The following is a 13,381-nucleotide window of genomic DNA, read 5'->3' as shown; positions in this document are numbered from 1 at the left end:
GACCAGTTTTGACACACAAAGGTAATTCTTTGTGCTATCTCATCAACAGCTAGTCAAAAATGTCACAAGTTATTTGACTGTGAAGTCCCTACCTCTCCTCTCTTCCTCCGGAGCTTTCTCTACCTGCCGCTTGCCAATTTAATTTATTTTCCTTAGCCGGCTGCTGCTCTATCCCAAATCTTTTGTATATGCTGAGACCTGCTCCAACATATCCCATAATATATTCGTTCATTCAGTGACCATGCTAAAGGGGTTTGGTTTTGATGATACGCAGCTACCCATAATATAATTTGCTGTAGTTAAGGACAGTGAAATGGTTTTGTTATGTCCTTTTTGTATTAAATGATTTTCCATCTCTTTCTAACAGTGATCACATACTTTTGCATGTGCACAGACACTTTCAAACATCCACACTTTGACACGCAAATGCAAGTTCTTAGTACAGCACTAGACTTCCTGGTGAGATGTTGAGTTGTGTGTTTGGCTGCTGTTGTGCAGAATAGGCTGCCCTCCAAACAGTAAGCAGGGAGACTGCTGCATGAATATAGATAGTAAAATGTTGCATTAAGTGGATGGATGGAGTCAAAGTACAAATATAAATGTCAGATAAACAGACTGATATGGAATGAAAGAGTGATTGAATGAACTCTGTAGTAATAAACCTTTTAGTTTGATCAACTCCCCTACAGTAGCATATATAAAGGATGCTGACTGATTCTGGTTAAAGCAGTTGTTGTGGCTGGCTGGCTGTGCACATTTTCCACACGGTTGTCTCACATGGAGCCTAAATTCTTAGATGGTAGGATCCTTTCAGCAAAATTGTTTGAATCAGAATCACTGTCAACCACTTGACTGAACACAAATTAGTTTGTATTTGCTGCAGCAAATCATATTGTTTGTTCCATTTACATGCTACTCCAGTGAGGATGTGCGCAGATCAAAGAGGTAAATGTGGGGAAACTAGAAATATCGGTCACAAATTCACAACAATGACTGCTGTGAAAAAACAGAAAAGGTGTGTAGGAGCAGGACGGAACAAAATGATTGAATTTAAAAAGGAACATGCATAGTTTTAGGGGCCCCAAATTTAATGATGTGAAGTTGGAGCTTTGCGGTCATTCAGTAAGGTCAAAATATCACCAGTCGAACCAGTTCCATTAGCTGCAAACATGATCTTCTGAAATTTAATCCAGTGTCATGATCACGGCACTTGAAAGGTGTCATTCTATAATAGCTATAACACAAGCCAATTTTCACTTTCGCTTCCACTTCCATGAGCATGCATGAATTGCCGTACCATTGGAGCATGGAGTATGGGCAACAGAGCAGGAGAGACGTGGCCAGACCCACAGCTGGGGCTCACTGTCTGCAGATTCACACGGCCCAGAGCAGAGCACATGGTGCAGAGCATTAGGCAGGGACAGGGTAATGATATCTGAAAATGGTTAAAATAACAATAAAATAAAATAAAATAAATAGTATTTGGACTTCAGACTATCCTATCTTGACTAATTATGGAAGGTTTTATGCTTTTTGATCTCTATCAGCAAAAAGATCTTTTTTATATTGACTCAGTTTTCTGGTACAACGCAGATCTGAGTGTTTTTGTTCTCTCACTGACACAAAAATATTAATAACATTATGATATTCATTCTGCAATTGGAATACTTACTGTGTTAATATGTACAGTTGTTGTAGTCTATTCAAAAGAGAACAATATTTTTGTACGAATCGGGTATTTCAAGGACAGATGATCTATGCCTCCATGACAACTCCATTAAATATTAAATTCACTGCAATTTTAAAGGTGCTACACACACACTGATTGCTATTAATAGCCAGATATAAAAGCTCGCTTACCATTACTCCCTTTTTCATGATTATATTCAGAGCAGAATGTGCAAGGACAACTGAAATAAATTGCTCTGTGGTATTCTTTGAAATATGTAAAGGAAACATACAGCACATACACTTGAATAGTCAGTAGCATACAAGAAAAATGTAACATTTATAGTACCAATGATTTTAAAAGTATTAAAACTCATTCACAAAGGCTGCAATGACCTCTCTGGAGGATGTTCTTCTTCTGACAGTTGTGGAGACTCAATGCCTCCCGAATGTCCATGACCCCATTCTCCAGAACCGATGAGTGTTCTCGCTTCTTTTATCACTATGTGATTCAGCTCAAAAATCATAAAGGTGATGCTTGATTCAGATGAATGTAGGAATTCCATGAAATCAGTGTCAAAATAGCGAGTAGAAAAATTGCTACAGACCAGGCAGTCACCCATAGAAAAAATGGTATTGTTCCTTCAAAACCTGTTCATCACATTATCGGTACAATTTGCTCCTGAAAGCATCTCAGTGCTCAACAAACCATCCATCCATTCATCCACTGTCTAAATTACTTAGCATATTCAGGGTCATGACACACTGTCTGGTATGGGTAAGTCAAGAGCAACTGAACTTCGGCCTCTCATCCCAAAGACGTCTTCAGTTTTGAAAGGAGTCTTCAGTTCTGTAGAAACTGGAAACTGCCTCTGAAATGTAACATCTGGGGAAACCAGATGTGTAAAAATCTGCAGCGCTGTTATAGCAGACACACGCAGGGGGAGAGAGATGAACAGAGCACCCACAAGAGAGGAAAACTTTTACCGTAAATCTCCCACACTAATTTTTCACTACTCAGTCACTGATCTCTTTGTTGAACTGACAACAGCAGGCCATTTGACTAATATGTCCTCACACAGCCTTTCCACTTGCATTTCCAAAAATGCCTTGTGTGCAGCAGCCAAAATCTTAAGTTCTGCATCATTTTATGCAAATCGAATGAACTGCAACTGGGCTACTTTAGATATGTAGTCTTAGTAAACACATATTGATGTCCTATCAGAGGTTGTTATATATATTCTAACAACATAAAAACCCTCATAACAAACCAGATTTTGTGAATTTACCCTCTATAGCTATAGCTAAATGCATTATACTTTTCTTAAAGCTGACTCATGTCCTCACTTGTGATGCACTGTCTGTCACAATAAGCATGAGGCACTCCACCAGACTGCAAAGACAAAGGCAGCCACATGAGAAAATTTGCCTCCGTCTCATACACCTGCTACCGCTGTCTGCAGCACTAATATGCCTTCAGAAGATAAAAATCCACCACGTTTAAGAAGCCTGTTGGTGTTATCTTAGATGTTTCAATCCCACTTTATTGTACTCTGTAGACTATTCATAGACTTGGATGTATTTGTCGTGGTATATTCAGAATTTAAATGATAACTATCATTGACATTAACATATTCAAACCCCCGTGTGCTGAGGAGTGTTGGTAGAACGCAGCAATCAGTCTGTTGTTACTTTAGTGTCTGTGGGGTCTTCCCTTCATATCACGTTTCAGCGAGGCAACCTCTGAATGTGCGACAGTGGAAGTGATTCTTCGTTTGGCTCGTGATTCGTGCATATGACACGGCGCAGTTGGTGACACAGATACATTCACTGTCTGGCGTTCTTGTAATTTTGCCACATGTTGCCATCTGGCCGAGGCATATTGCCAAAACCGCAGGCCTGGAGGGAACTCGCAGACGCGCCGACCAACCTTAATGCCGAAACAGCCAATGTTGTGAATGCTCAGGCCCGTCTTGGCTCTATTTAGAAGTGCCTGACACATGCTAAATTGATTAAGAGTGTCTAAGCTGTAAATGCAGGCTGGCAGAGTCTGTGGAGATAATCTGAGTGTGACTCAGGGTGCTCTCAAAGGCACAAACGGTTGTCCATTTGGTTATATTGCTTATGCACTATCGTTCCAGTGCCTGTCATTGCTTTTGATTGATATACCTTGACATGCTATTACATACTGACAGCCTGCAGTTGTCATATGTCATCTTAGACAATCTTTTCTTGATTACAAAGCATAAGGGCATATCGTGCTTAGCAATTCACACTAAATGCCACTGTTACACACAAAAAAAACCCAGTCCTTTACATGCTGCATGAAGCCCTTTTTGATGTTGGGGCTTAAGAATGTAGGCTACATGCTTATTTGCAGGCTGCGCACTTATCGAATGCCTGGTGCACCTTTTGCAGAGGGCAGTTTTCTTCGAGGGAAAGTGCAAGGTTTAGGATTATAGTTTAGAATGATTTTTCCAACATGTATACACACATATGCACACACACACAAACTCGTGCGCATACACACACACATGCACAAATGCAGTCTTCTCGCAAACCCTTTAATGTTGCAACACAATGGGGCTCTGTTAGTAATGCAGCTTTAGATTTTTCACATGGCAACAGGGAGAGCTTTGTTAGTGCTTCAGAGCGTCTTTGAATGTTTGAGCCAGATCCCCTCGTGTAAGAATAATTTGTAACATATAATATAATTGAGGCTACCGCATTAGTGTTTTCTGATCTTACAGAACATGTTTTTATGTCTGATATGGCATTTGAATTAAATCTTTTATCTCAAGTGTTTCAGAATTTGGCATGTTGGTTCTCTCTGTGTGATACCCCCCATTATATATCATATTATTTTGTCTGGCGTCCCTCCTCCTGACTGGCCATCCATCATGGGCTTTGGCAGCTCTACCTTGATCCAGAAATCATACACAGATCACCTGTGTAGTGAGAGGGGTGGCAGGCAATTCCTCAATTAAGGCCAACACCCTATCCATCTCTCCTGACGTGTGGAAATGGGAAAGAGAGTGTGAAAAACACAGTTATAGTAAAAATCTGAGACTTTTGTCTGATGTGAAACTCATGGATGAATGAGAATTATTGGCTGAAACCCAGTTAAAAAATGCCATTTAAATGTTTGTAGCTGAAGTTATAGTGTATTGGATCCTCTCTTCTTCTTTGCCCTTTTTCTACTCCCGGTGTGTGTGTGTGTGTGTGTGTGTGTGTGTGTCTGTGTGTGTCTGTGTGTGGCAGTTTCTCTAGAGCCCAAAAATTGCCACATTAAATTTAACAGGCTTGGTGGCGCACCCGCTCAAAGTGATTTATTTTGGCCAATCAGCCCAGTAAATCTGATTGGAGGGCCTCTGAAGCATCTTTAACTATCACCCGTGTCAGAGTTTCTCTGCACAGCTTTGCCCTCTCCATTTGGCCCATTCTACTGTTGGTTGACAGTCTTTTGAAAAGCCTTCCTCAGTGTTTTTTTGGCAAATGCTGAGACCTTGGGAGTACGCCTTTACTCCTAGTGAATCTGAAATCCCCTCTGCTTATGTGCTTCAGCACCTCTTTCCTCCTTTTTGCTTCTTCTGGTACGTTTGATGATATTTGGCCTTGTCAGTTGCCTAAGAGACTCAAATTTTGGCTTTAAGACTAAAGATTGAATCCAACATCCATCCATTTAGCTTTCAAAAGATCTAGCTAAATAAGGATTTCTGTGAAGTATGAGTGTTTTAGTGCACATCCTAATAGTGCTGTGTGCATCAGTCTGTGTACAGTATTCATACTACACGTGAAGATAATAAGGCAGATTTGCATAATGTATTTGGATTCTAAGACTATTCATATTAAATAAATACATACAAAATGCCACTCAATCCTCTTTTGTAAATGCTATTACAGTGAACGTGGACATTAGGCAAAACAGCACTTGTGTTTTGCTGTCTGCATGCATTTCCTAGTGAATTCACCCTACAGTACTTCACTGTATTGCACAGGCAAGCAGGCTTTGCTCACGTCTCCTCTGTCATTTAACTCAAACACAGTGGGCGTCTCTCCGGGCCTGTGTCCATGTGTGCATATATATCAGCTCGTCGCATTTGCTTCTCCCAGCGCTGCGTGACCTCCATAGATGCCCTCTCAAGTCTCTGGAAGAGAGCTTGGGAATGAGAAATTAATTGCCAAACAATGCATAGCTCCCATCCATTACGGTTCTCATCATGTCAGATAATATCGAAGCATTACCGGATGTCTGGCTGCATAATTTACCTCACACACACCCCTAAAACACACACACACACACACACACCACTACCACCCGTATCCCAGTTGCACTCTGATGCATTTGTGGGCCTGCTACAAAAGGCTCCATTAAATGACAGGATGATGATGAAACATCATTTTATTTTTCAACCATTCTCCTCAGCACACGTTGGCATGTGTAGCATTTTGGTTGGATCGTATGACATAAACATCAGGGATTTGATAAGCTAAGTGGATCTTTCCATTATGAAGCAGATATTGATTTGATGCAATGATAAAATCAGATTATATTATTTTTTCCTCTGTGTGGATGTAAATATAGAAATTTACATTAAGGCTTATTAAAAAAACATTTTTCAGACTTGTTTTGTTGCAGAAGTTTCACAATAGAAACAGGAGGGACTTTCATTAAAGTATAACAAAAATCTCACATTTGTGTAGCTTGCCCATGCATGTCTTAAGTGCAGTCTCATCCTCTCACTCTCCTGTCAGGCCTTTGGAAGCAGTCAAAATGATATTGTCTGGCATTGGGGGTTTTTTATCTCACCATATTGACATCTTGTGACACCAATAAGTCTTGGCTGCTTGACAGATGATTCAGTCCCTGGTCTGTTTTTGCAGGAAAGACTTAGACAGATGTTTCTGACTTGTTTTCAACCATCAGAAATGTATTTCTTCCATGGAAGAAAAGGCATGAGAAACTCACCTCGGTTAAAGTGGACGAGCTGAACAGTTTCTGGGCTGACCAACTCTCAAAAGAATATAAATGGACTTGAAGAAATGTGCTGGTCTAGCAACACCAAGGCTACAAACAACCGATAATGCCAATGCAAGAGGTCAACATCTACCTCCACTAGTAAACAGTCGACCTATAGTCGGCGCTGTTGTTAGCACTTGTGTCCAAAACTGTCAATACTTAATGATGAGGATAAAGATAGTTTCACTTTCTTTTCCTAGGAATTCTGACATCACGCTTAACTTTGAGTAAAGTAAACTTGAGTTATAGAGGTAATGCAACACCCTTAGATCAAATGGCCAAATTAAACAAGTACATGGTTGAAATTTTTTTTGAAAGACCCGCTAACAGCCATGATCATGCATTTAGGCTTTAAGTGCGCTTTAATCTAAAAATACATGTCCTAGCAGCACCCAGAAATGTTCCGACTTTAAACAGGCTAGTAGAAAGTTGGTGACATCACACGTTGGCTGTCCAATATTTTCTACAGTCTTCGAAAGCGCCTACTGAAGATGTAACCGTGCATAAAGGTTCAAATACTAAAATTAGGAGGTAATTGGGTTCAGCAAGAGGCTTGAAGAGTCACTTTACCATCTGACGCTTGTTTCATTTTTACCCCCCGAAAGCCCTTTCCACCTCTTTTGATCTCGAGTCGAGTGTAGAAGTTTCTCAGAGCCGACGAGCCCGCTCTCGGTGCGGAAATGGCAAGTCATATAAACCGGATTCATTTCATAATAGCATAGCAGGTTTTTTTTTTTTTCCTGGAGCGAAGTAGAACGGGCTTATCTAATTGTGGAAGCCACGAGCCATGGGATACAGAGAGAGAGGCTAATTAGTTAGAAATGAATGCTTTGAAATGAAGCACAAAGCTCTGTGTGCGGTAGAGACAGACTTCATGGGTTTGGTGGGTTTTTTTTTCTTTTTTGTTGCAATAGAAGCGGTGCGTAAAAGATGAGTGGAGTTGGTGTTTCAATGAGAAGAAACTGGAGTGCCCACAGAAGTTTTCTCACGTCTTTTATGAGTGAAAAGGTCGCCTTTTCAGGTGTGCGAACATTCTTAAGCCCCTTAGCTTAAGATTCATGAATACCTGATAGCTGGGTGTTAGCACTATTCATTTTTAATCGACTTTGTAATGCCTTTACGAAAGAAATGGATCTTGCATACACAGAAGATAAATTACTTCGAGGTTTGAGGCCTTTTTAATGGATTATATTCTTAAACTTTATCTTGTATCATTGTGCAATATCTAAACACATCCCAGGACCAAATCCTAATTAAAGAAGTGTTCCAAACAGTTTATGGTCTAAAGTTTTGTGGGTTTTTTTTATTTTTTTTTATCTTAGCCCGAAACTCAACAACCAACAAATGCTCCACACATTCACATGTTCCTTTCAGGTCACCCTGGAGTCCCTTGAAGCATAGCAAAGCCTCTTTCACCTTGTTGGTGATCTTGAGCTCAGGTTTTCTTTATTTTTTAGGCTCTCTTCATCCCTTTGGATAGAATAAGAAATCTGTCAAAGCAAAACAAATTGTCCTTGTGTTGTCTCCAAGGCGATTGTGGCTGCTGCCGGCTTTCCGTGTTTTTTTTTAAAACCCTCATCTCATGGAAAAGATATACAAGTTTGCTCAAGGACACTCTCTTCTTTGCCATTCCTGCTTTTTGTCTCTCATGTGTGTCTTTGCGATCATATTTAACATGCTGTGTGTAGACAGAACATTCTGAAAAATAATTTAGCAGCGGACTCAACGGGATCATCTGGAAGTATGGAATTACATTCTAGACATGGCTCCCAGTGACTTTGAATTAACCTCATGCTGTGAGGGCTATTTCCTCAAGACATATTTCTCTGTGCCTTCATGGGTCCAGAAGACATGTTTCCTGCTTACGGTCTCGCTCTCAGTCAGATTGCCTAATGGCAGTGTCTTTAAAGCAACAGATGTAATATAATTTTTGGAAATAAATAAAAAGTGTGCCACAGTGGCCACTAAACCTCATCTAAATATCTGAGAGTGAGTGGAATGAAAGAAACAAACAAACGTGTTTCCTGATGCATACGGTGCATTTACGTTAGCTTGGGATGAAATCATCTATACTTTATCTGTGACATGATAAAATGTAGTATGTTTTACAATAACAATAAGACAACAAGAGAAAAGTCATAAAGGCAGTGAACTTACTCAGAAATATCAATTATACAGTGATATCAATTTGATTTGATTACTAACGTTAGCTAACGTTCGCCACCATAAGCTACTGGTCACACCAGACCAACTAAAACTGTACTGCAGGACAAAACCACTGAGTCTACTGAATTAAGGATGATGTATTTGCTTATTATAAATGTTAAATAATATCTAACCATTCAGCTAGTTCTTCATTATAGTATGTTGTTAATAAAACACATGGTTCGTGTGTCACATGTCCCAGATTTTGTTAATAAATACTCACTTCCAGCTGCTTTTTTTGGCAGCTAAAGCTACAAACACCCTCAGCAAAAATTTGTCATAGTCAGATTCGTTCTTGTATCAGCCATCCTGACCACTACGATAAGTCCCTTATCCTAATGGGCCTGTATGCACACTATATAGCCACTGGCTTATCTTGGCCTGTGCACTGTGACCTTTACTGACCTCAATATGAGCAGTGAATTTCCATGATCAGATTTCCATGAGGTACTTAAATAGTCCCCTTTACTATATGCAGTTGAAGCACCACTGGCTGATTTCAATTAAACTGAAATTGATACCACCTCCATCCACGAAGAGTTGATGTGACATATTTGATTCATCACATTTCCTCAAATGCAGATGCGTAAATAAGTCCTCTCATAAATAATCAAATAAATAGACTGGTGTCCTTTAGGATATTTCTCCCTCCTATTTTCATGATCATTGCAGCTGAAGGATACACTGTGGTACAGATTGATGATGATGTCTAATGGTGGTTACAGAATATAAATGATGTCTTGGCCGATGGAAAAGTTATATACCTACTTGAGCATTCATGTGATTTTTTTTTTTTAAAGCCGTGTTCAGTCTTTCCCACAGAATGCGATTTTAATTTCGGTAGTAGCTGACATGGGGGTGGGGGTAAAAGCAAAAAAGATTAAATATAAAGTGCTCCATTGCAAATATAGTTTTAGAGTACTATGGGACAAATAAATAACTGAATTAATGAATTACGTTGCAATTGTATCATCATTTTATGTAAAGCACATTTTTGCATCCTTGAATTTTTCCAAATCTCATCCCAAATTTGTCCCAAAATTAAATTAATGTTACATCCTCCCTGGAATGACAGGAGGCCCACTAGAGCCCTGCATGCTTGCTTATAACTTAGTTCAAGAGCAGGACCTCCAAGATTGTATTAAAAACATGGATAGACTAACTTATCCGTTAAATTGAATGTATCAGTTTTGGACAAATTTGTGCAGAAGTGTTCACAATATGTGATCTCCAGATTGATTCAGACAGCTGTTTTCTCCATGGGGGTAAGCTGAACAATCATATGCCCTCCTCTTCTTCCTCCTTGGTTTTACAGGCAAACTAGAAACCAACGTTAAAGGTGCATGCCGCCACCTATTGTACCGGGGTGTGACATCATGCTATTCACAGATGGGTCCATTGTCATATGTTTGTGTGGGAGAGAGAGAGAGAGAGAGAGAGACCAGGGCATGCAGCTCCAAAAATAGAAAATCAATATGTGGCGGACAATGTTGATATTGTGGCGGGCCGCTACAAATAAATTAATGTATGAAAAACCTTGCTGCTTATGGGTGGTAGTGTCAGGTTATGTTGGTTGATGAGGGTTTGTGTGCGTCTGCGAGTGTGTGCAGCATGTTATTGTGCTTATATACTTGCATTCATGCACCTGTGAGCATATTTTCTATGTTTTTTTGTGTTTACCTGTTTATATTACTGTTGTATACTATGCTGACTGGTTCCTTCTCTGTCTGTGAAAGACATTTGGAAGTTATTTAGACTGCATTAACAGGTAGCTGAGAGTAAAAAAACAGAGGGCTTTGTGTGTCTTTAGTTCACATATAATTCAATGAGATTCTAGTTATAGTTCCACTTTGCTGATGGAGTGCCTCCACAGGAGTGTCCAAGATGCCTGTGGATCTTCAAAACACAACAAACTCTTTTGTTAGCGAGAGAAAACAAATACTCAATCAGGCTGGAGCTCTTGCTGTGGCGGCAACCTATTTAATCAACCTCAGCTGTCTTGAATGCTGTTAAAGCTGCTGTGTGTAGAATTTAGTGGCATCTAGCGGAACAGACTTGACAGAAATTGAATATATTATTCATAAGTATGTTGTCATTAGTGTATAATCACCCAAAAATAAGAATTGTTGTAGGGAGCAGGTCCTCTTCCATGGAGCCCGTCTTGTTGCACTTCCATGTTTCTACAGTAGCCCAGAATGTAAGTTTTGCGGCCACCTTTGGTTCTCTTACTTGCTTGGAAGGAGGAGGGGAGGGGTATTCAGTTGGTAGTAACCTACAGCCTCACTTCTAGATGCCACTTAATGCTACACACTAGTCCCTTAAGTGTTGAATGAATCAACCACTGATAATGGTCTGGTTTTTTTCTCTGAGGGTCTCTGCGATTCCAAAACAATGACGCTAATTTGACTGCTCTCAAATTTACCATAAAGAGAAATTGTCTGATTGCAAATTGAATCTGAATGGGTTTCAACATTGTTGTCTGTTATCTAAACTCTCTGGATGTGTGGTGTCCATTACTCCTGCCAACCTAAAATCGACCTTCATTACATTTTATTTTGGCTCTCCTTTCATACAAAGATTGGGTCTATTTGTCACCTTTGTCATTTTGATTGTATCTCTGCATTAGGCGGAAACAACGCCTTTCCCAAAAGTGTGTGTTTGTGAGCAGTGCTCTCATGGGAACTTATTTAGAGGCTCTACAGCAAGCTGCCTTCTCCAAAACCACCCTCAGTAATAAGATCAGGATGTATGGAAATGTCAGTGTCGCATATTGATGAATCTTTGTGCAAAAAATAACAATACACATGTTTTATGAGTAATATACAGCAAAATGACTTAATATAGATATTCCATAGCACACAGTTTCACAGAAAGCATGGCTACACCCCTCTTTCTGGAGAAATATTATGAAGTATGGTCTCTGGCTGTGTCCCCTGACCTTCCGTGGCTTAACCAAGTCTGCACATTCATATAAAGCCTGCAGCTAAATTAATTTGAGGCCCCCATTTTCCAATCAGGGACACAGGGGAAGGAGTGTAAAGGGGACACAATGGCTGAGTAGATGGGATGATTGATGACATGGACTGGAGGAGGTGTATGTGCACTTGAGTGGGAAGGGAAAGATTACTGAACGAGTGTATGGGTGCATCTCGGTGTGTCTATGTTGGTTGTGGTTGGCGTGTTATGATAGCCCCTTGTCCCCAACAGCTCAGGTAAACAGCGTCATTAGCAAGCACCTCCTGGAGTGTAACCACAGGGAGGACACGGATCCAGGAAATAGGTATTCCAGATTGTCCCGCCTGACCAGAAATAACATGTAGCTGCAACACCCAGCTATTGACTTCAAGAGATAGGCCCTCTTCAACAGCTACATTTAGACGACACAGCTGGAAGTGTGTGTATCTGTGGTGTGTGTGTGTGTTTTAGATTAGCCAGCGGGGGTCCCACACTAGACACCATGCATGCCCATGCAAGTCACACCTGCCAGTTCCATTTGATCCTCTTTGAACTATCATCCCTTAAACTGACACATGGAGAGTAGGGAAGAATAGAACCCCCACATGCGTTGTCTTTTCCTCAGCTGCACCAAAATAAATTCCCCTTCATGACACAAATGAAGTGTGACTGAAAAAGGAAAGAAATTTACTCTCAATCATCTTTTTCCAGCTCTGCATTTTTGCCCGGATCCATCAGCTCACTTTTTTTTTTCCCTCTATACTTTCCTCTTCACCAGAGTCTTCCTCTTCTGTGATGGTTTACATGGACACCACAACGGCAGTGACGAGGACCACCACTCGACCCATTACCATTACCATGACGTCCACAACAGCCAGGATGACCACTACCAGGATGACCACAACAACAACCGCAGTCGCCCAGTGGCCAAGGACCACATCAACAGTGGCGCCACCGGTCCAGACACTGGTTGAGGGTTTGGCACCTGGTGATGATGACAGGTTGCCGCCTTCCTCCAAACTTCCCACTGTCAGGGTGGAATACTGCAATCCTCTGGTGATGATGGACATCTCCTGGCCAAAAACCAAGCAGGGCATGGTGACCAAGATGCCCTGTCCACCTGGAACAATAGGTAATGTATCTTGGGTTTGTAATGTAGTTTATAAGTTGGATCTTATTTTATTGTAATTTCTTATTATTTCATTTTTTATCAGTAATTACCTAAATAGATATTGTTATACTTAACGTTGTACAAGTTCGAGTTCATTGTAGATTACAATCACATACAAAAAATGAAACAAATACAACAATAGCAATATAAAAGCTAAACAATTTTTAGAAATAACAGAATACTGTCGGTGAAAACTGCTAAAGACTTTAGCACTTGATTTGGAAGGAACTCGAAATACTGAAAGCATGTCAGATAAGCAATCTGGGCCAAGACCATTGAGAGCTTTTTGTAGGATTAAGATGTTCAAGTCAACATGTCGTTGGAGATCATTGAGAGAATTGGAGTGGTATAACTGAATTTAT

At 40.3% G+C, this 13,381-nt stretch overlaps 1 protein-coding gene across 1 annotated transcript in view; it reads left to right on the top strand.

Moving 5' to 3' along the window:
* Positions 1-13,381, top strand: part of LOC134005547 (adhesion G protein-coupled receptor L3-like) — a 154,395-nt gene that overhangs the window by 73,450 nt on the left and 67,564 nt on the right. Inside the window, exon 6 of the mRNA XM_062444472.1 lies at positions 12,627-12,980. Coding sequence (XP_062300456.1) covers positions 12,627-12,980 — 354 coding nt within the window. The remainder of the gene's footprint in view (positions 1-12,626; positions 12,981-13,381) is intronic.

This window comes from Scomber scombrus, chromosome 23, assembly GCF_963691925.1.
Source record: "Scomber scombrus chromosome 23, fScoSco1.1, whole genome shotgun sequence".
Lineage (NCBI taxonomy): Eukaryota > Metazoa > Chordata > Actinopteri > Scombriformes > Scombridae > Scomber > Scomber scombrus.
This window is presented reverse-complemented; position numbering and strand designations above follow the sequence as displayed.